Source organism: Morchella sextelata (assembly GCF_020137385.1).
Source record: "Morchella sextelata strain SCLS chromosome Unknown scls_3, whole genome shotgun sequence".
Lineage (NCBI taxonomy): Eukaryota > Fungi > Ascomycota > Pezizomycetes > Pezizales > Morchellaceae > Morchella > Morchella sextelata.
In genome coordinates, this window is record NW_025408618.1 from 518,347 (window position 1) to 538,205 (window position 19,859).

At 49.7% G+C, this 19,859-nt stretch overlaps 8 protein-coding genes across 8 annotated transcripts; 5 read left to right on the plus strand and 3 right to left on the minus strand.

Moving 5' to 3' along the window:
* Positions 1-57: 57 nt before the first annotated feature.
* H6S33_008964 (uncharacterized protein) lies at positions 58-516 on the minus strand (the record flags this gene model as incomplete). The annotated part of the gene is made up of 2 exons (XM_044840307.1): positions 58-350; positions 420-516. 2 exons carry the CDS (start codon positions 514-516, stop codon positions 58-60), a joined length of 390 nt encoding a protein of 129 aa, XP_044697779.1.
* A 328-nt stretch (positions 517-844) lies between these two features.
* H6S33_008965 (uncharacterized protein) lies at positions 845-1,718 on the plus strand (the record flags this gene model as incomplete). Its single annotated transcript, XM_044840308.1, has 3 exons — positions 845-1,038; positions 1,142-1,603; positions 1,658-1,718. The coding sequence occupies 3 exons, from the start codon at positions 845-847 to the stop codon at positions 1,716-1,718; spliced, it is 717 nt and encodes a 238-aa protein (XP_044697780.1).
* A 1,615-nt stretch (positions 1,719-3,333) lies between these two features.
* H6S33_008966 (uncharacterized protein) lies at positions 3,334-6,533 on the plus strand (the record flags this gene model as incomplete). Its single annotated transcript, XM_044840310.1, has 5 exons — positions 3,334-4,819; positions 4,893-5,227; positions 5,299-5,758; positions 6,082-6,176; positions 6,336-6,533. The coding sequence occupies 5 exons, from the start codon at positions 3,334-3,336 to the stop codon at positions 6,531-6,533; spliced, it is 2,574 nt and encodes an 857-aa protein (XP_044697781.1).
* Positions 6,534-8,053: 1,520 nt separating this feature from the next.
* Positions 8,054-8,278, plus strand: H6S33_008967 (uncharacterized protein; the record flags this gene model as incomplete). The annotated part of the gene is made up of 1 exon (XM_044840311.1): positions 8,054-8,278. One exon carries the CDS (start codon positions 8,054-8,056, stop codon positions 8,276-8,278), a length of 225 nt encoding a protein of 74 aa, XP_044697782.1.
* Positions 8,279-10,287: 2,009 nt separating this feature from the next.
* Positions 10,288-13,752, plus strand: H6S33_008968 (uncharacterized protein; the record flags this gene model as incomplete). The annotated part of the gene is made up of 6 exons (XM_044840312.1): positions 10,288-10,528; positions 10,596-10,858; positions 10,919-11,241; positions 11,973-12,414; positions 12,506-12,844; positions 12,910-13,752. The coding sequence occupies 6 exons, from the start codon at positions 10,288-10,290 to the stop codon at positions 13,750-13,752; spliced, it is 2,451 nt and encodes an 816-aa protein (XP_044697783.1).
* Positions 13,753-13,947: 195 nt separating this feature from the next.
* H6S33_008969 (uncharacterized protein) lies at positions 13,948-14,433 on the minus strand (the record flags this gene model as incomplete). The annotated part of the gene is made up of 2 exons (XM_044840313.1): positions 13,948-14,220; positions 14,281-14,433. The coding sequence occupies 2 exons, from the start codon at positions 14,431-14,433 to the stop codon at positions 13,948-13,950; spliced, it is 426 nt and encodes a 141-aa protein (XP_044697784.1).
* A 728-nt stretch (positions 14,434-15,161) lies between these two features.
* H6S33_008970 (uncharacterized protein) lies at positions 15,162-18,090 on the plus strand (the record flags this gene model as incomplete). The annotated part of the gene is made up of 6 exons (XM_044840314.1): positions 15,162-15,198; positions 15,251-15,510; positions 15,566-15,667; positions 15,726-16,357; positions 16,407-17,969; positions 18,057-18,090. The coding sequence occupies 6 exons, from the start codon at positions 15,162-15,164 to the stop codon at positions 18,088-18,090; spliced, it is 2,628 nt and encodes an 875-aa protein (XP_044697785.1).
* Positions 18,091-18,587: 497 nt separating this feature from the next.
* H6S33_008971 (uncharacterized protein) lies at positions 18,588-19,530 on the minus strand (the record flags this gene model as incomplete). The annotated part of the gene is made up of 3 exons (XM_044840315.1): positions 18,588-18,757; positions 18,821-19,171; positions 19,233-19,530. 3 exons carry the CDS (start codon positions 19,528-19,530, stop codon positions 18,588-18,590), a joined length of 819 nt encoding a protein of 272 aa, XP_044697786.1.
* Positions 19,531-19,859: the final 329 nt, after the last annotated feature.

Here is a 19,859-nt window from a genome sequence, read left to right on the forward strand (position 1 = left end):
CCACCACCACCACAAAATCAGCACACCCTACACCAGGGGGGGACATGAAAAATGCACTTAGCGGCGCCCACTTCTTCCATCGATCCTGTTCCCGCCCTGCCACACCTCCCAGTCCGCCGGGTCGTCCGGGCGCCGCAGCTCCTGCAGCTGCCGGTACCCCTGCGTCACGGCGTGCAGGTCGACGTCGCAGCTGCGCTGCACGTTTGTGAGGGGGAGCGACGACGAGAGGTACGACACGGAGCCGTCGACGACGCCGACGTTGCCGAAGCCGTAGGAGGTGGCGAAGTTGGGGGAGGAGAGGGAGGAGAGGTTCATCTTGAGGCCGCGGGGCGTGGGGAAGTCGAGCAGTGCTAGTTGGGGGATGTGGATGTTAGCTCTCGTACATTATATGATATAGAGGATGGATTGTGGGGCAGTACCGCGAGCTGTGGCCGTGAGCTGCGCATAGGAATTGTCCTGGTTCCAGTCTGTGGCCTCGTAGAATGCATTCTGGATGTAGTCCATGTAGGGCAGCATTTTCAAGATGCCTCTCTATATCTCTGTTTCTGCTCCTGCTGTGAGAGTGAGTGTCAATGATAGCAGCAGCACCCACCAAACCAAGCTTCCCAGGATGCGACGTTGAAGAGGCTCCAACCAGATCCCTTGGCCCCACCCATCCCAGTGCCCAAAGCAGTAAGGCGCCGCACCGCACTAACCCCACACCGCACAGAAACTTTCGCAAAGAAAAAAAAAAGTTGGGCGACAAAACAAATCTTCCCTAAGCTCTAACCCTTCCAACCTCAACCTCAAACCTCAACCTCCAACGCTAAGACATTCAAAAACATATATTTAGATATAAACAGCAATGCCTCGCAGCAAGAGATCAAAGGTCGTGTCATTGACAAAGACGGGGAAGAAGCCCGGAAGAGAGAACAATGAGCGTCTCTTCACAAAGGTCCGGGAGTCCCTCGACGAGTACCAGACATGTCTTGTGTTCTCCGTCGAGAACATGCGCAACACCCATCTGAAGGAGGTGCGAACAGACCTCAGCGATTGCAGGTAGATACGCCCATACCCTCTCCAAGTTCCAAAGAATTGTCTCCCACAGACATATCTATATAAATAAAATACCATACCTACACACATAACTAACCACCCCCAGACTCTTCTTCGGCAAAACCAAAGTCATGGCCAAAGCCCTCGGCACCACCGCCGCCGACGAATACCGCGACAACCTCTCCTCCCTCTCCAAGCACCTCGTGGGCAACGTCGGCCTGCTGTTCACCAACCGGCCCGCGCAGGAGATCATCGAGTACTTCGAGACCTTCATCAAGGCCGACTACGCGCGCATGAACTGCATTGCGCCGCTCACGTTCGTCGTCCCCGAGGGCACCGTGTACAGCATGGGCGGGCAGATCCCGACCGAGGAGGACGTGCCGCTCGCGCACTCGCTCGAGAGCACCGTCAGGGCGCTGGGCATGCCGACGAAGCTGGTGCAGGGGAAGGTGCACCTGGATCAGCCGTACACGGTCTGTGTGGAGGGGAAGAAGCTCGACTCGAAGCAGGCGAATCTGTTGAAGCAGTTTGGGTGTGCGGTGGCGGAGTTTAAGGTTGAGCCTGTTTCGTGAGTTCCCCCGCTGCTCCCGGGGTCTGGAGTCTAAAGACTAATGATAAACAGGTACTGGTCAAATGCGGACTTCAAGGTAGTCGAGTGTAACAAAAACGCCATGGAGGAATAGACACCGCTATCATTACAAACCACGACCACCAAACCACTACTACGACAACACAAAAATTTCTTTAGTAATGAACGAGCCTGCAGGATATAGTAGTTCCCCCCAGAATGAAAAAAATAAGGAGGCTTCTGTATACTAGGGCGGGTAGGGACAGGCACAGGCACACACGCACGCACGCACAGAAAAAAAAGTACTTTGGCGTTATAGTCTTTTTGAAATTTAAATACGGATTTTTTCTCTTTTTTTTTTTACCCCAAGCAATTCAGTTGTAACTACTGGTATCAGTCTCGTTCTCCAAGTATTCGTGACATGGCACTACAGCTTGCTTCACGGCACCAGAACCGACATCGAGTGACACCCTGTGCAGCCATCCTCATAGCCCCAGTGTCTCCCTTCTAGAACCACCACCACCATCCACATGATGAATGAAACCCCGCCTCCCTCCCTCCCTCCCTACAACCACACCTCCCCTCTCCACTCACAACCCGTCACTCGTCACCCGCGCCGGCACAAACCCTAACTCCAGCCCACGTAGACACATGCCCAGGCGCCGTGCAACGCATTCCCCTCCTCTCACAGCAAATCGGTGCCCTAGGCTACCAACCTACATACTTGCATCTTACCTACATACATGCTGTCTCAAACCCATACACACGCAAAGGTTCAAGACAGAGAACAGAGAAGAGGGAAAGAGTCTTCAGCTGCCACAAAGGCCAACCACTGCACCCGACCACGTCACATTCCCGTCGCGTGGTTGATGACGATGCTGCTGATTCTGGTGATGTTGGCGAGAACAAACACTGACTGAGTGAGCAGAGTCATACCGAATCACTCGCAGTGCCTTCTTCGCTTCACATGCTCGTCAGGTGGTGGGCAGGGGCAGGGCTGGTCGAGTCGGGCAGCCGGATCGAAAGGGTTAATCTAATCTACTTATGCTACGTAGAGCGCGATACCGGTGCATCCTCATAGCCTGCTTCATACAGAGAGTATCCCAGAGTACCGCACTCAAAAATAGAAGGTTGTAAAAATAGCGACCATGCCATCGTTGAGATCCACAGCCAGAGCGAAGAGCCCTCACACAAGATATCTCGTGTAACCAACCCTCACTCTCCAGTCTGAGCAGCGAGCACCAGACCGTGTGGCAACCCAGAATTTGATTGAGCGAGCGACCGCAACAACCCCACCTGACGTCACCGCCCCCCCCCCCACCCCCCGCCTCCGCCCGTCCGTCCGTCTCTCTGTCACTCCTGACGACTCATGACGGAGTGGCTCAACCCTCCCCCCCGCAAACATTCCACTTCCCCCTGTGGCTAACCGGTATGATTCCCCAACAGAAAAAAAACCCTCATATTCAGTTCCAAGGAAGTAGGGAGTAGAAGAGTCTAGTAGAGAAAGAGCGAGGGGAAAAAACGAAGGGAGACTGTCATTTTACCCCCTTCTCTTTGACGTAAAACAAACAAAATATGATATTTCGTCCCGTCTACATATCTGCCTCCTGACAATCACAAAAGAAAAAAAGAAAAACAATTCCACCCCTCCCAATTGAATCCGTTTGATCCATTAGTTACACGCTGGTTGCTGCTGCTGGCTGGCACATGCTTCTGCAAATCCCCTCCCCATGCGCATTCTGTCGGCCCCAGGATCATCCTCACCATCATCATGCTACCGCCGCCTGCTGTGGGGGTGGAGGAGGGGGAGGGGTCGTTCACACCGAATTGCTTCTTTAACCTCTCTACGCTGTAAATCGTCCCGAACAGGTGGTGCTGCCCCCTCCGCCCGGAGTTACCCCTCGCCGTCTTCGTCTTCGTCCTCCCGCACCACCGCCGCTGCAGACACTCCACCAATGAACAGCAGCACAAACCTCAAGATCGGCCTCGGCGCCCTCGTCACCGCAACCGTCCTCGTCACATTCTACCAGACGCAATCCCGCCGGCGCAAATCCCCCGGGCTGCAATGCGACAGCACCACCGAGTTCCCCGCGCTCGTCAAAGTCACGCCTGACCTCTCCGCGCAGCTCCAAGCCGAGCAGGAATCCGTCAAGCCGCTCCCGGCGCCGGACCCCTCCGACCAATCGGTCGCTGCCGCGGCCGCCGCTGAACAGGAAGACGCATCTTCAGACTACCAGTGGCTCAACTTCTCGTCCAAACTGCTGGCCGCAAAGGAGAGCATCATCAGCATCGAGTGGGGCAAGCTCACGGACCTCACCCACGTCTTCCCGACATGGGCCGTCGGACTGCCAGAATGGATTACAAAGCTGCAGCGCGAACTTAATATGGAGCCTGGCTCGCTGGCTGGCACGCTCTGGGAGGAGGCGAAGGACCCAAAGATCACGCCCGAGATCGAGTGGGATGCGCGCGTTCGGCAAGGGAAGGACCTCTGCGCGGAGGAGCAGGAATTCCTTGCCCGCCGGCGCGCGCACACGAAGAAGGCGCTCGCCAGCTATCTAGGTGTCCCCGAGGCGGAGATCCATGAGGACGACGTACCGGTGATCGCGATCACGGGGAGCGGTGGTGGGCTCCGCGCGATGGTTGCGGGGACGGGGTACTACCGTGCGCTGACGCGGGCGGGACTGTATGACTGCGCAACTTACACGGCGGGTGTGTCCGGGAGCTGTTGGCTGCAGGCGCTGTATCTGACGAGTATTGGTGACTGTAATTTTGACAAGGTGCTGCAGCATATCAGGGAGCGCATCTGTGTGCATATTGCGTATCCGCCCAAGGCGCTGGAGCTGCTGACGGCGCCGCCGGTCAACAAGTATTTGCTCAGAGGTGTGGTAGAGAGGCTGCGGACGGGATATTCGTCTTTCGGGCTGGTGGATTTGTATGGCCTGCTTCTGGGCGCGAGATTGTTGGTGCCAAGTGAGGAGACAAAGGTCAATGATCAGGATCTCAAGTTAAGTAATCAGAAACGCTATCTAGAGAACGGCGAGCAGCCATTGCCGATCTATACGGCGGTCCGCCATGAGATTCCATTTGTAGGCGGGGAGAACGAGAAGAACGAGAGTATCACGGAGGAGGTCAAGGAGAAGGCTAGTAAATCCGGTGAAGCCTGGTTTCAGTGGTTTGAGGTAACTCCATTCGAGTTTTTCTGCGAAGACCTAGAAGGTAGGAAATGACCGAATGATAGCCTATGATCGAAACGGAACGAATCATGTTTAACTAACTACTTCACTAACAGCCGGCATCCCAACCTGGTCTATGGGCCGCCGCTTCGAGGACGGCGTCAATGTCGACCGTGAAGTGCCAGAAATGAAACTCCCGCTACTATTCGGCATTTTTGGATCTGCGTTCTGTGCGACGCTGAGCCATTACTATGCTGAGATCCGCCCATTTGTCACGTCGATCAATCTATTTCTGGCACTCGACAAAATGGTGCTCGAGAGAAACAACGATCTGAGCAAAGTCCATCCTATCGACCCCGCGCAGATGCCAAATTTTGTCAAAGGCTTAAAGGATTCGCTGCCTGATACGTGTCCAGAGTCTTTGTACGAGTCAGAGGGCATGAAGCTGATGGTGTGTTGTCCAAATCGAGTACATATGCACAAAGTATCTATCCTCTAACACCGTACCCCCCCATAATATAGGATGCAGGCATGTCTAACAATCTTGCATGCTACCCGCTTCTCCGCCGCGGCCGCAACGTCGATATTCTCCTGGCATTCGACTCCTCGGCCGACATTCAGACCGCCAATTGGCTCGGTTTCGCCGAGGGTTACGCAAAACAGCGCAAAGTCCAAGGCTGGCCCGTGTCCATTGGGTGGCCCAAGGAAGAGGATTCCGACTCGACCATTCTAGAGGAACTAGAGGGTGCGCAGGCACATTCAACCTCAGAGGCGAAAGAGAAGCTCGAGGAAGCGCAGAGGGAGGATGAGGAGGCCGAAGCTAGCAAGTCACCTGCCACAAGGACGGAAGAGGAAAGAAAAAAGAGTGCGCTTGGATACTGTACCGTTTGGGTTGGAAGCAAGGAGGAGAGGAGCACCGATGAGGAGCCGCCCCCAAGTAAGGCCGTGGAGGAGGATTGGGAGTTGATGGATCCAGATGCTGGTTAGTGGATTCCCCGTCTCTACGTCCCGTCACATCGTAGTTTTTTTTACCCCTCCTCCTCTCCCCACTCTATCTTATCGGACTGCTCCCTCAGTCACGAGATTGGGTAATCGAGATTCCTCGCAGAGTGCGGGGTTTATCATGGTGGTGTATTTTGACATGTGTTGTTGTTTCTGTCTTTCTTGACATATCATTGGCTCAGTTTAACTACGACTGAGGCGTTGTCGCAATGTCGAAACCTCACCGCAGCCACTCAAAAACTGCCTCTTTTTCCGCACTCTTAAATAACCGATAGGGCTGATGCTGACTTTGATTCCCAACAGGGATTACCGTTGCTTATTTCCCACTCATTCCAAACGAGAAAGCTCCTGGCGTGGAGCCCGAACGGTCGCCTTATCTCTCAACATGGAATTTCGAGGTTTGTGATTGACTCCCCATTTGCTGGCTTTGAATTGTTGCCCTGTTCTGTACCGCTGTCATTTTTTCTTCTTAGTTTGTTTACTCTCACTCTTGCCGACCCCCACCGGTGTGCGTCGGGCTGAAAGCAAAACCGGAATCTGACATTTTTGTGGCGTAGTGGACACCGGAAGAGGTTGACAAGACGGTAGCCTTAGCGCAAGCAAACTTCGACGAAGGTGCCGATAAAGTTAAGAGAACAGTCAGGGCAGTTTATGAGAGGAAGAAACGGTTGAGGTTGAAGAGAGAGGCAGAAAAGAGTGAAGCAGACCACGAAGAGACTCAGAGGAGGCATAGTATTCATGATCATTTCTCATGATGATTTACTGTCTTCCGAGAAGACTTTTCTTTTAATGTTAGTGTTAGTTGCCCTAGAATTCCCATGATATCTTCCGGTCTTGTTTGCGAGGTGCGATTTGGAATAAGATATGTAGCCCTTTTACATAATTAGTCACGTTTTAGACTTTGTCGACGGTCGTCGGTTTATTTCTTTCTGCAGCTCTCTTTCTTTTAGGTACGGTGTTGCATATAGAGCACATATATGTATGTACCATAAAGTGTAGTTTCAATTGGGTCAGATATCCTCAATTTTTTGATTGATTCCTGGTTGGTCCCAGCCAGTATTGTGGGTTCGTGTTAATTGGAGTGAGTGTGATATACTCTATGTGAAGTTGGTGGAGAAGAAAGGCGAGGATATTATCCAAGTGACGATCAGTCTGATCTACATGTCCTGATGAGTTGACAATTGCCCAATGTCCTCTTACACAAATGTGTCGTCACGATAGCAAAATGTCTTATTGTCGACTGTAGGTAGTTACGTACCGATAGATGCCGGTAGAGTGGTAAGAACCCGAGTTCGAGCTGAGGTCCGGAGTACCGGAAAGAGGTTTTAGATACTCTAGCGCTTACCACTTGTCGGTAAAACTGCACATAACTTGAAATCGTGGGCCGCTGGTGAAGATTTTTTGGTTGGCGCTGGTGCAATAGGATGTGAGTGATCTGGCGTGAAGAGCGCGCGCCAGGTGCAGCAGCGCATTAGAATGTCTCTGTCTCTTTCTTCTGTTGCTGTTTCTGCAAAGATGGCACCAGCATCCCGGAGGAGCACGTTCTCAACTGTCAATGGCCGATCGCGCAAGCAGTACCGGCAGAGAGGTACTTATCCCTAATCTGCGAACTTCAAACATCGGAGAAGGAAGGCCAGACTTCCGAGTGGACCGGTCGAACAAAATGATACCTTGATTAGACTTCGTACAAACGCGCAAGAGTCTGATCTTAGGATCGAAAATATCCCACAGGGACATGAGACATTTTTCGATGAATGGGTTACAGTCGTAGACTTTCCAAAACACCAGACACGCTGCTGACTCGTTAGAGTACTAGGTAGATCAACATCACCAGATCGATACATGTACATATCTATATGTACTTTATTTATTTGTTCTGGAACGGAATGTACATTTTTTGCGCAATTTAGAAGTTTTTCTCTATGGGATTATTCATTATTCCTGGGAAGGTGACACTCGTAGGTAACTGACTGACTCTACCTGCAAGCTGCTTGCTGTGTGGGACTTGTGCCGTTTCCGAATCCGTGGACCCTGGGTAGAACTTTCTAACCTATGTAGGTACTGGTAGTCTTTGCAATTCCCCAACCAGAAAGCTCTCTAGCTTCGACACTGCATCGCGATTCTAAGCGTGGCATAGGCACGCTTGGCCACTATCACCATGACGCTTGAGCAGCGATGAATGGTGGTTGTGCCTTGTGGAACAGGGAGGGGGGGGTGAGAGCGCGTCAAGTAGGGATCTTGGGGGGAGGGTGGTGGTGGGATGTTTTTCCTGGCCATGAAGTCTCTCTCGGTGGTGCCCGCCGAACGAGTGTTCCAGATGGGAACTCAAAACCATTCCCTGCGTCTGCAGGCCGAATCACCACCAGGGTCGCTTGCCGATGCTAGAAACGTGCTAGGTCTAGGTCATAGGCACCTCAGCCGCAGCGGAAACACAATCGTGGAGAGAGAGCGATCTGCGCCCGTTCGAACGAGGGCTGAGGCACAGAGAGCTGCCATTTGATTTTTGGGGTGGCTTGGAAATCCCATGCCCATACTTTTCTGTGTTTTTCTTCTTCCTTTTTCTGTGGGAGAAAAAAAAGAGAAGGCTGTCTACACAGTCGCACACGCCGCGGTCACTCATAGGCGTGTTACTGTGCTACTCTCTCTCTGATGGTGTTAATACGACTGCTATTACACGGTGGGCACAAGCACTATCAAACCCGCAGGCTTATTGTTGGAGGAATGGGCGAGATCTTGGGTCTCTCTGGGGATGACAGTCCGGTTTTGGTTTGTACTGGTTACCTATTGATTAACCTGGTCGCGTGTGCGGATGCCTGTTTTACTTTGTTTCCACACATGTAGTTCCAAACTGTACGGTGTACCGTACCTGCTCGACTACAATACTAGTACCGACTCTTAGCTATCTTACTATTGTTGTTACTTTCTCCACCACCACCACCACCCACCACCACCACCTCCACCACATCCCACCTGCCCCTGGTCGAGTCCTTCTACCGTGAAATTAGGTATAAAACATGTGCCTCCCTTCCCTCTCACTGGCAAAGAAGCAACATTACTATTCTACGTCACATCGTGGTACCCCCAAATACAATACCTCCTTATTCCCGCATATCCTACTTCTCGATCAGTCTGCTCATATTCCTACCTACTGCAAAACGGAAGCTGAACACAGTGAGCCAAAGAAAATCGTCTGGTGTGATCTTTACATCCAGTCCCAAGAGACCCCCAATTCTCCCACGTTACATAACCCCCCATTATTGAATACTCCCCCATACCCGTGCTCGGGTTGCTATATTTGTTGCCTACATACAGAAACGGCTCGGTGCCTAGTCCCGAACAGAACTTCCAAGGGTCTAAGCGGGTGGATCTGGGTCTCTCGTACCGAAGGCGAAAAGAATCGTCTGTGTTTGGCCTGACCTGATCTGGGGATTCGCGACGAGGTTGGGGACAAAATCAGGGGATAATCGGCACGGAAGAAGTGGAAAAGAACTCAGAGGGAAAAAAAAACCTCTACCCCCAAACTGGTCTATTTTATACCTGGTACAAGTGTATTGTGCCCTGAAAGCCTTGATTGTGCATAGTGCACGATCCACCCTGGGTTGGGATCTCGTTACGGCCGTGGTGTTGGTGTTGAGCTGGCAGTAAGGCCCTTGCTCAGCCCGAGATAGGTAGAGCCTCTTTCGCAGCAGTCTCTCAAGACAGAAAAGCTTTCGTCCAGTTGAGTACGTGTGTACCGTGACGGGCCCCGTTTCCGTCCCCGCTATCGTACCTACTTCTCCCTCCCCCCGCCCGTTCCTTGCCCCTGTTTTAAGAGGTGGTCTTCGGCGTCCCGACCTTTCTTCCTCGGCCAGAGGCAGACAGTGAGTGAGAGATAGTGAATGAGAAAGTACCTGCTTGAGACACATTTCTTCACCTGCAGTTTTATTTCAAATACCCTTCCCTCCCCTCCTCCCCTTCTTCTTCCAAGATTATTCTATACTTCCTCAAGTACTACATATACCTGCCGTATCGTACATACAAATACAATTAATACCTTCATCAGTACACAGAGGTATATGTGAGTACAAGAAAGACATACTTGCTTCTACTCTCAGACACTACCAGCAGCTGCATCAGCACGGACACGCAAGAAGACGCAGGCCGCAAATCTACATAGAACAAACTAGGATTAAGTCGTTAATCATGTCAAGGAGAAACACCCACTCACTCGTTCTTGTACTCCCGTCCTACCATTCTATATGTTCATCCCCACCCTCCTCTTCCTCTTCTTCCTCCCCCTCCTCCTCACCGTCATTCTCAACTGCAAATCCTCCCGCTCAATGCTCAGCTCCCTGCACCAGACCACCCCCGTTTCCCATTTCTGCAGATCACCCAGCCGCAGCCGGCCATAAATTCGTTTCTCGATCTTTACCGTGCCTGCCAACAGTCCACAAGCTAGGACTCGTGACGCCGGATACTCCAGTCTTCCCTTTCCACGCTACTCAGGACAGCCACATCTCCGGAGAAAAGATGTCAATGTGTCAGGAAGCATCAACGGACAACATGATGGAATGCCATATCCCAACACCGAATCTGACAAACTCCCCAGGATCACCGGGTTCCCTGGACCTTGATCTAGATTGCTCCTTTGAGGAGTTCGAAAGATACCTTCCATTATCCAATCTCCCCACACCGCCACCATCGGATCCATCGTCTCCGACAATGCTTGTTGAGGTGGATTTTGAGGAGGAATTGAATCCAGAGCTTTTCGGTAGGTGTTATCTTTTCAATTGGTTGATATCTGATGTTCGGACGAAAGTCTAACAGCCACCTATTAGGTCCCGCGACATATCTGTGTAGCATGATACCTCGAAACGCCTCGCGCGAAGCACCGTCGGCATATCTACTTCAGTCGATCCTGCAACGAGCAAATATTAGCTTGGAGACCGTCGGACTGGGAAGCTGCATCTTGGATTGCTTATCGTCGCGCTTTGTGCGCCGGTGGAGGGAAGAATGGTGCGCAGAGACAGGATCAGTCGAAGGGTGCGAGGTTATAGCAGTAGCAGCCCTATCAATTGCATTGAAGTTCTTAGAAGACACGGTTAGTTGCTTTTATACAATTATAATATGTATGTTGCGTTGTTGTACTGACTTAAATTAGTCCTTCTCTGTGAGGATGTGGGCTAGGGACATTGCAGGCGATCTATTCTCGTCGCGTCTTCTGAATAAGACTGAAATGCTGATCCTTGACGATATAAACTTCTCTGTCGCCTCGATCTGTACTACGGAACTCATCGAGTATTCCTTAGCCGAGATGAGGAGATGCGCACAGGCCGCTCCGCAGGTTCGGAAGTCAAAAGTTAATTCCCCGCCTTCCAAAAGCCTTGCGAGGACTACCTTCCCACGTCTGTCCCAGGCTCTGGAACCGGTAATCGGTGACGATATCTTCGAGCCGTTGCATGAAATGGAAGGCCTCGCCATCAGGTGACTATCTCTGAGACCTAGAGACCCGTGGATCCTTTAAAAATTTCGTTTACATCTTTCTTTTATTGTTTAAGAACATGGTGTTTGGGGGCGTTTTGTTTATTTCAAAAATAGCGGGTGCATCGGAGCGATCGAGGATCTTACATACGACCTTTTTAATTGTTTTCCTTATTATTATTTTGATTAATGCAACGTTGGCATACGTGTTGGAACTCTATGCATTTGGGGTGGTTATCTGTTTGTACTATTTTGTTTGTAATATCTGCGTGGGCCGTCTTGAAGGTTCATCAGGCGTTTTGCGATGAGATGCAGGTGTTCCTGTGTGCTCATTTTGGTTAGTCGAGCAGAGGAGGACAAATCAGTTTATATGACTGAAAAATATATCAGTCTCATGATAGAATATATGGAGTTCTCAAAAGCGATTGTGCACGAGCGTGTAGGTGATGCATATGCGTAGTGGGCGATTATCCGGGTATCAAAAATTTGTGGAGAATAGTGGGCGATCCCTGTTTGCCCTGTAGATCTTCAGAGCACATCAACACCGTTGAAGCCTGAGTACTGGAACCCTCTGTCGCCAACCCCTCCCGAACCCAGAAATCGAAAGCAATGACCCTGCGGTGTGTAATAACCCATCGCTGCCTCTGCCCACAATTATTAAACACTTTACCTACACGAACTCATGGCCCAGCAGCAGCCCTCAATATAAATCGATTATTCTCACCAATTGCCAGAAATTTCTCCACGCCCAGTGAATCCACCATTCCCGAAAAAACGCTTACACAGGAAACCGAAACTTCTACAGATAAAATTGAGAACCAGTATTCGGGTTTTCGGATACGGAAGGTGGCCCTTACTACAAACGATGGCAACAGACGAGCGGTTCGAGAACGGTACACTGGAAATAGACCGATGGTTTTTCGGTCCCCAGAACTCACCGGGATCGACAAAGTGGCGGATCTGGGAAGACGAAGCATGTACCCTGGGGTCTTTAAAGCAGCAGAGGAATTGGTGCGAGGGGGATATGTACCGGATACAAAGCTCTATGCTGTCTTAATTGAGGCTTGTGGGAATTTCCAAGGATGCTTATTACAGCCTCTAGCGTTCCGGCTTTTCGAAGAGATGAAAGCGAGAGGGCTACAAGTGAACTCGGAGATCTACCATTCTCTCCTGAAGGTGGGTTGGTTGTGTGCGGGGTGTCTATTGTGGCTATGCACTGTGCCTGTGGAATGGAATGGAATGCTAATCGATTTTACGGATGAAATAGCTCCTGGCCAAATCACCAGACTACCTCAAGCGGTCAGAAGTCCTAAGTGAGATGAAACAAGGATGGTACGAAGTGACAGAGGGCGGCTGGGAAGACGTAATTGCAGGATATATCTTGGGTGGGCAATTGGAGATGGCGCTGGAGATTCTTGATAGGCGGCGGAGGGATGGTCGGACTCTACATCGGAATATTTACAAAGACGTAATCACGGGTCTTTGTAAAGTTGGAGAGGTTGACGAAGCATTGCGCTTGCTCCGAGAACTGGAAGCAGAAATCTCTTGGGTTACGCCCCCGGCATTAGCATACACTCTTCTGGTAGCTGCTACAAACCAGCTTCATGTAAGCACTAACACTCCCAACATCAACCTATCATGTTCTGTTTCTGATGTTTTTCACACATCCAGCTAGAAGCCACTTTGATCTGCTGGAGGATGATTATTGACAAAGAAATGTTCAACCCCGATGATGGGCTTTGTTTATCCACACTCAATGTTGCAGCTAGACATGGCCAGCCCCAATTGGCGTCAGACGTTTTTAGGGTTCTCTGGAACCGCAGCTTCAAGTATGAGGAACATCATTATGCTGCTCTTTTGGAATCATATGCTGTTGCTGGCGACCTAACGGCTGCATTATCGATTCTGCCTCTTATGCGCCAGGCAGGTGTTCCGCCAGCTGAGAATACGACCCAGCCAATCACAAAACGCCTTTGCGACGACGCTTCTATCCAAGAAGGCTTTAAGCTCTTAAAAGAAATGAAAAAATCCGGTAAGGATGTTGACCTCGCAGCGATCCATGCTCTGATAGCTGCACACATCGTCCGTCGCGATATCGACGCGGCGTTTGAAGTATACAAAGAATTGCCCGAGTTCGATCTGCGGCCCGATATAAACACATTCAATCTCCTCTTGAAGATTGCCGCGAAAGAGGCCAGGAAGGACTTCGCAATTAACCTCGTTGGTGAGATGAAGGAGATGAGGATTGAACCAGACGTGGAAACCTATGAGCACCTTTTCTATGTGTCTCTGGCACAGGACAACTACGAGGATGCGTTCATCTATTTAGAAGAACTGAAAGCAAAATGGAGACACGTACGACCGAGTTTGTACAAAGCCCTGGCTACCAAGTGCTACTTGATGAGGGATAATAGTAGGTATCACGTGGCACTGCGAGAGCTGCGAACAATGGGTATAAAACCAGGGCGCTTTGTGAAGAGCTTGAGGGAAGCTCACGGTAAACCGTCGAACTAAATCATGTAAAAATATATCTCTGTAAAATTGGCGATATACTTGCATGCACATTTCCCTAAGCTTATCAGATACATGTAGATTCTCATATACCTGTAGATTGGGTCCACATACCATGACACAAAATTAATTACATTCTCCAAGCTCTATATAGGCATAGCTTTACATACTTGCGCTCTCTGAAACAAAGGAAACCATTTAGTTTGAATTTTCGCCCTCCGCACCTTCCGCTGGACCTGCCGGCAAAGTCGTCTTGACTATGCGCAATAATTCTTGCGCCCCTTGATCATCAAACCGGGCATCCATCTCCTCAACCAAGCAATCGAGTTCAGCAATGCTGGAAGGCCGTGAATTGATTATCATCAATAACTCCGCCTTCTCGAGTGCGAACTTCGACACAGAGCTCATGAAATTGTCAATGTCCTTTTGAGTCTGTGTCGCCGCTGGTGTCGTAGATAGATAGTCTTTCACCTAGTGACCAATAAATTAGAAAATCTTTCAACCAGCATCAGTATCTTGTGAGAAAAGAACCTCTTTCATAACGGTCTCAAGATTTCCGGCCTTCATAGCATGCACAGCACCTTGAGTCTCGTGAACATGGGTGTAACGGGCTTTCATCGCGATGAGGTGTTGTAAAACCTCATGGTCGCAGAGAAAGCTCTCGGAGGGGTTAAGGACTTTCATTTTGCTGGTTTGATGTTTGCGTTACTATGTTGCAGTTTGCTGAACTTTTTAGAGGAGCACTAACAGGTGACGTTCGGCAACCAAAATTACAAAACTAAGCTTTGCGGCTCTGGGTGACGCATGCGGCTTGGCGTTGCCAGGGTCCTTGAGATCCCTAGGTCAAATGCTTTTGAACTGTGAATTGAGAAGAGCTAGAGCTCAATTGATCTCGGTATTCCTGTGGTGAGAGACAAGCTATACAGTGAGGACTGGTGTCTCCTTTATAAATACGCGAACGAAGTAGCTGTGGATTTTCCATACATAAATTCCTCCTTTACAGTACATATAGTCCTCTCAAGCAGTGTACATGTATGTAAGGGTTGCTCTTCGATCATGGGAATGCACTCGGAGGGACGGTATTGGCCAAGTTCCGCCAAGACTGTTATTGTTTGACGCGAAAGACAACGATTCGCGCGAGTCTCTTGTCACCGTGCCCGACCACCACTTTACGCGTCCCACTTCAGCTTTGCCCCTCCTTCTTCAACAATCAATTTGGTCGCCCGCCGTTCTCTTTTTGCCAGGAAGAGGGAAACAAAACAAACGTTTGTAATTCTCCTTCCATTCCCTCAATACTTCCGGGGGTCAGCTTTGCCTTTGTTCTTAGACTGCCTTGCTAACCTCGACTGCGAAATCACATACTAGACCTCTTGATTCTTCAACTATTCATCAATTGATAACGTACCTGAACTATGGACTCTGGACCCATTCTCGATGAGATTGTTATCGGTAGTGACTTCACTGGTTTACCCTAGTATGAGACGCTGACTATTCGTAATAGGCCGCGTCAGAGAGTTCACGGAATTCTTAGATCCTAATGACAACGATGCACGAAGCTACACAGATGCGGTAAAACTGATGCTCAACCGGGGGGAGCGACGCCTACCGGTCAACATAGATGAGATTCGCAATCATAACAGGGAACTTGCGGAGGGGCTCTTGAACTCCCCGTTCGAGTATCTTCCAGCCCTGGATAGAGCATTGAAAGAGCTTGCTTTGACACAGAGGGACCGCCAACGTCACACTATCACCGAAGAAACTGTAGGGATACCTCGTGAAAGCTCAACATGGGGCTGTTTGTTAATCTATCGCACAGGTTTTTTATGCCGCATTGACGGGAAGCTTCGGAGAATATGCGGTTAACCCGAGAACACTGAGTTCGAAGCATCTCAATCATCTTGTTTCCCTTGAGGGAATTGTATGCCCCCAATACTTACTGAGCTGTCCATCTAGATACTAACGTCACTTTTTCGTAGGTTACTCGATGCTCACTCGTAAGACCTAAGGTGGTCAAAAGTGTTCACTATAATGAAGCGCAAAAGCTATTTATGTGGCGCGAGTATAAGGATCAGACAATGTCGGTCAATGCGCCGGCTTCTTCGAGTGTTTACCCCACCGAAGACGACAAGGGAAATCCACTCACCACAGAATATGGGTATTGTACTTATCGAGATCACCAAACGATCTCCATACAGGAAATGCCAGAACGTGCCCCTGCTGGACAGCTCCCCCGTAGTGTAGATGTTATCATGGATGATGATCTTGTTGATCGAGTGAAGCCTGGTGATCGTATCCAGTTGGTGGGACTTTACCGCTCTCTTGGTAACAGAAATGCTGGACAGGGTAGTTCGACTTTTCGAACGCTCTTGATCGCCAATAATATCATTTTGCTCTCATCCAAAGCTGGCGGAGGAATAGCGCAAGCCACAATTACCGACACCGACATTCGTAACATCAACAAAATCTCAAAAAAGAAGAACATTTTTAGCTTGCTCTCTCAATCTTTAGCGCCCAGCATTTATGGCCATGACCACATTAAGAAGGCCATTTTGCTGATGCTTCTCGGGGGCATGGAGAAGAATTTAGACAACGGAACACATTTGAGAGGGTTTGTTATCCTGTCTTCCCACTGAGAAATATATAATTAACAAAATTAGTGATATCAATATTCTCATGGTCGGTGACCCATCGACTGCAAAATCTCAACTTTTACGATTCGTTCTCAACACAGCACCTCTTGCGATTGCGACTACTGGTCGCGGATCATCAGGTGTTGGTCTTACAGCCGCAGTGACCTCTGATAAAGAGACCGGTGAACGAAGGTTAGAAGCTGGTGCAATGGTACTTGCTGATCGTGGTGTGGTTTGTATCGACGAATTTGATAAAATGAGCGATATTGACCGAGTGGCCATTCACGAAGTCATGGAACAGCAGACAGTCACAATTGCCAAGGCCGGTATTCATACCTCCCTTAATGCTCGGTGCAGTGTTATTGCCGCTGCCAATCCAATTTATGGACAGTATGATCCTCACAAAGACCCCCACAAGAACATCGCCCTTCCAGACTCTTTGCTGTCCCGTTTCGATCTGTTATTTGTTGTTACGGATGACATTGATGATGTTCGAGATCGCCAGGTATCAGAGCACGTTTTAAGGATGCACAGATACCGCCAACCCGGAACTGAAGAGGGTGCCCCTGTCAGAGAGGGTTCTGGACAGTCACTTGGCGTTGGCCTTGAGGAGGACAATGCAGAGTCCGGAAGACTCACAGAAGTTTACGAGAAGTACGATGTTCTACTACACGCTGGAGTCACCATTACCACTGGCCGAGGAAATGCTAGGAAGGTGGAGGTACTGAGCATGGGCTTCGTCAAAAAGTACATCCAGTATGCCAAGACCCGTATAAAGCCTGTCTTGACCAAAGGTGCAGCGGATCATATTGTAGCTACATACTCGGCGCTTCGAAATGATGAATTAGAAGGAAGTCAACGAAGGACATCCCCAATGACTGCACGTACTTTGGAGACGTTGATTCGTCTTGCGACGGCTCATGCCAAAGCCAGACTTTCCAATCGCGTTGATGAGCGAGATGCAATCGCTGCTGAAGATATCTTAAGGTTTGCACTCTTCAAAGAAATCGTGGAAGACGAGAGACGGAAGAGACGAAGGGTGGGTACCGAGGCCACTGCGGACTCAAGCGACGAAGAGGAGGAGGAGGAGGATACCCCCCAACCCACAGGTCGCGCTGCGTCGAAAAGACGCGCGGCATCAAGAAGAACTCGCACCCAAGCGACTAATGATGATGAAGACGATGAGATGGATGCGGATGGAGATGAAGATCTGTACACTGCTCCCCCATCCTCTTCTCGCACAAGGAAATCTACACGTGGTGCGACTGCATCACAAGTCGAGTCCCAGGACTCATGGGCGTCTTCCCATCGCGCTTCATCAATGGTCCAGTCACAAGATGCTGGCGAAGGCTCCTCAAATGCTGCGGCCGGCGGGGATACACAAACGGAAGCGGTATCTCCAGCCCGACTCCAGGTTTTCAGGAAGGCCCTTGGGAGTCTGCTCCAGAACCCTATATTTGGGGAAGAGGGTGTAGCTCAGTTAGATGAGTTGCTGGTGGCCATTAACTCTAAGATTGGGCAGCAGAATGACTTCGATAGAGTTGAGGCAGAGGCGGCACTGGAAAAAATGACTGAAAGTAACCAGATTATGTATGGTTTCCTTAATTTAATTCCATTGATAAGATCACAAATTCGACCGTTTATAGACAAGATCTCTAACCAATATATCTTTAATAGGTTTACCGGTGGCAATCTTGTGTATAGGTTGTAATGGATTTAATAGAGAGGTTTACGGATTATGTCTTTTCTATGCAATGCCTGTTTTCGACGAATATCATGTCTTCATACCGGAATTCGCGGTTCTTTTTTGTTATAATCCCTCCTACTTTCAGATTTTACTTGCGTGGATTGCGTATTGTATATCTGAGGAACTACAACTTAGCTAGACAGAATACCCATAGTTTTGGTCGTTGATTGTCGTACCCAAGTGGTACAGTTACAACAGTGATCTGATATTGAGCGGTGTAAACCTTCATTAATTCAACGGAAATATTGGTATTAATAGGGATCCTATAATAGGTGCTGACGTTAATCTCATTGAGCGGAAACTGAGGATTTATTTGCTTGAGTTCCAAGGCCTCATAGCAGAAAAGCGGTCGATCATGCGCTATCACTCGGTGCCCAAATGCAGCTGAGACTTTATATTATATATACCCATCTGCGCCTAGGCCATCTATACCTAAGACTACAATAGTTGGAAAAACTAGCTTATGTCTGGGCCTCCATAAATCCTATAATCGCCTCCAACAAGCCCTCGGGACTCGGCTTCCTTGCTGTTACTTCTGGTTTTCGGTCCAATGCGTCCTCTAGACACTTCTCTGTCGTCGGCCCAATGGCCGCAATGCAAGACTCGCTTCCATTCCCCGATGCCCAATGCTCTTTAAGAACATTAACAGCCACGTCAGCCCCTGACGGCGAAAATACACAGATCCACCTCATACTCCCATTCCCTTCCGTCTCCTTTACCACTTGCGTAAATTTCTCCCGGAAGCCTTCCTCAACAGTAGTTTCATAGATTACCATCTCTCCAACACTTATGCTCGCTGCTCTAAGTGTCTTAGGAATGATATCACGGCGAATCTCGCCCACGAGGAAGAGGATCGGCTTTTGGGGCTTGTTGTAGGAGGAGACTATGAACTTGGATAGAACCTCACCGTTCCCGCATTCAGCGCCGAGGACGTTGGACGCTGTGAAGCCGAGTTTGGTTATCGCTGAGGCGGTTGCGGGGCCGACAACGTAGACGATTGTGTTTGCGAGTAGAGATGTCACTTTGGCCTCCCATGTGGAGTTTTCTGTGCGTGATATATAATTTGAGATTTCGAGTCTATGTACAAAAGGGGGTTGTAGGTAAACCTTTAACTCTATCAAGCACTGCCCCGAGCGCCTCAACTGCACGCTGTGACGTGACTATCAGCGCACCATACCCTCCTGCCTCTGTGTCCTGCTCAAGTCTGCCTGAAGTGATAACCGACTCCAGCGAATCAAGGTTGATATGTCTGTGTTGCAGTACAGGAACAAAAATCGGTTGGAACGGCATCACAGGTCCTCCATTGGCCGGGTGGAATGGGTTTTGGGAAAAGTGGACCTCGTAGGGGTCCGTTGGATTTGACCTGGTTTTGAGGAGAAGGAGGGGGATTGGTGAGGGCGTCATGATGGGAAGCGGATTGACCAGTGGTAGTTAGGAGAGTGCTTTAGAATAGTTACTAGCGTAGTAGAACCCTCTCCCCTTGCATGTGAATGATCGTCAGTGATTGAGCAACGAGGGGTTTATTCTTACTGGAAAGCTTGTCTCTGGTATCGTATCTGGAGTTAGGATTAATTAATTTCTATGAGGCTCGGCGGTGCAACGTCACGCAGAGGATCCCCAGACTCAGCCTCTCCGCCCCCGGCAACTCCAATTCGCCCACCACCCCCTTGCTCTGAATAATATCATGCACCCGAATACATAACAACAACACCTTTACAACCTCTCACACCCTT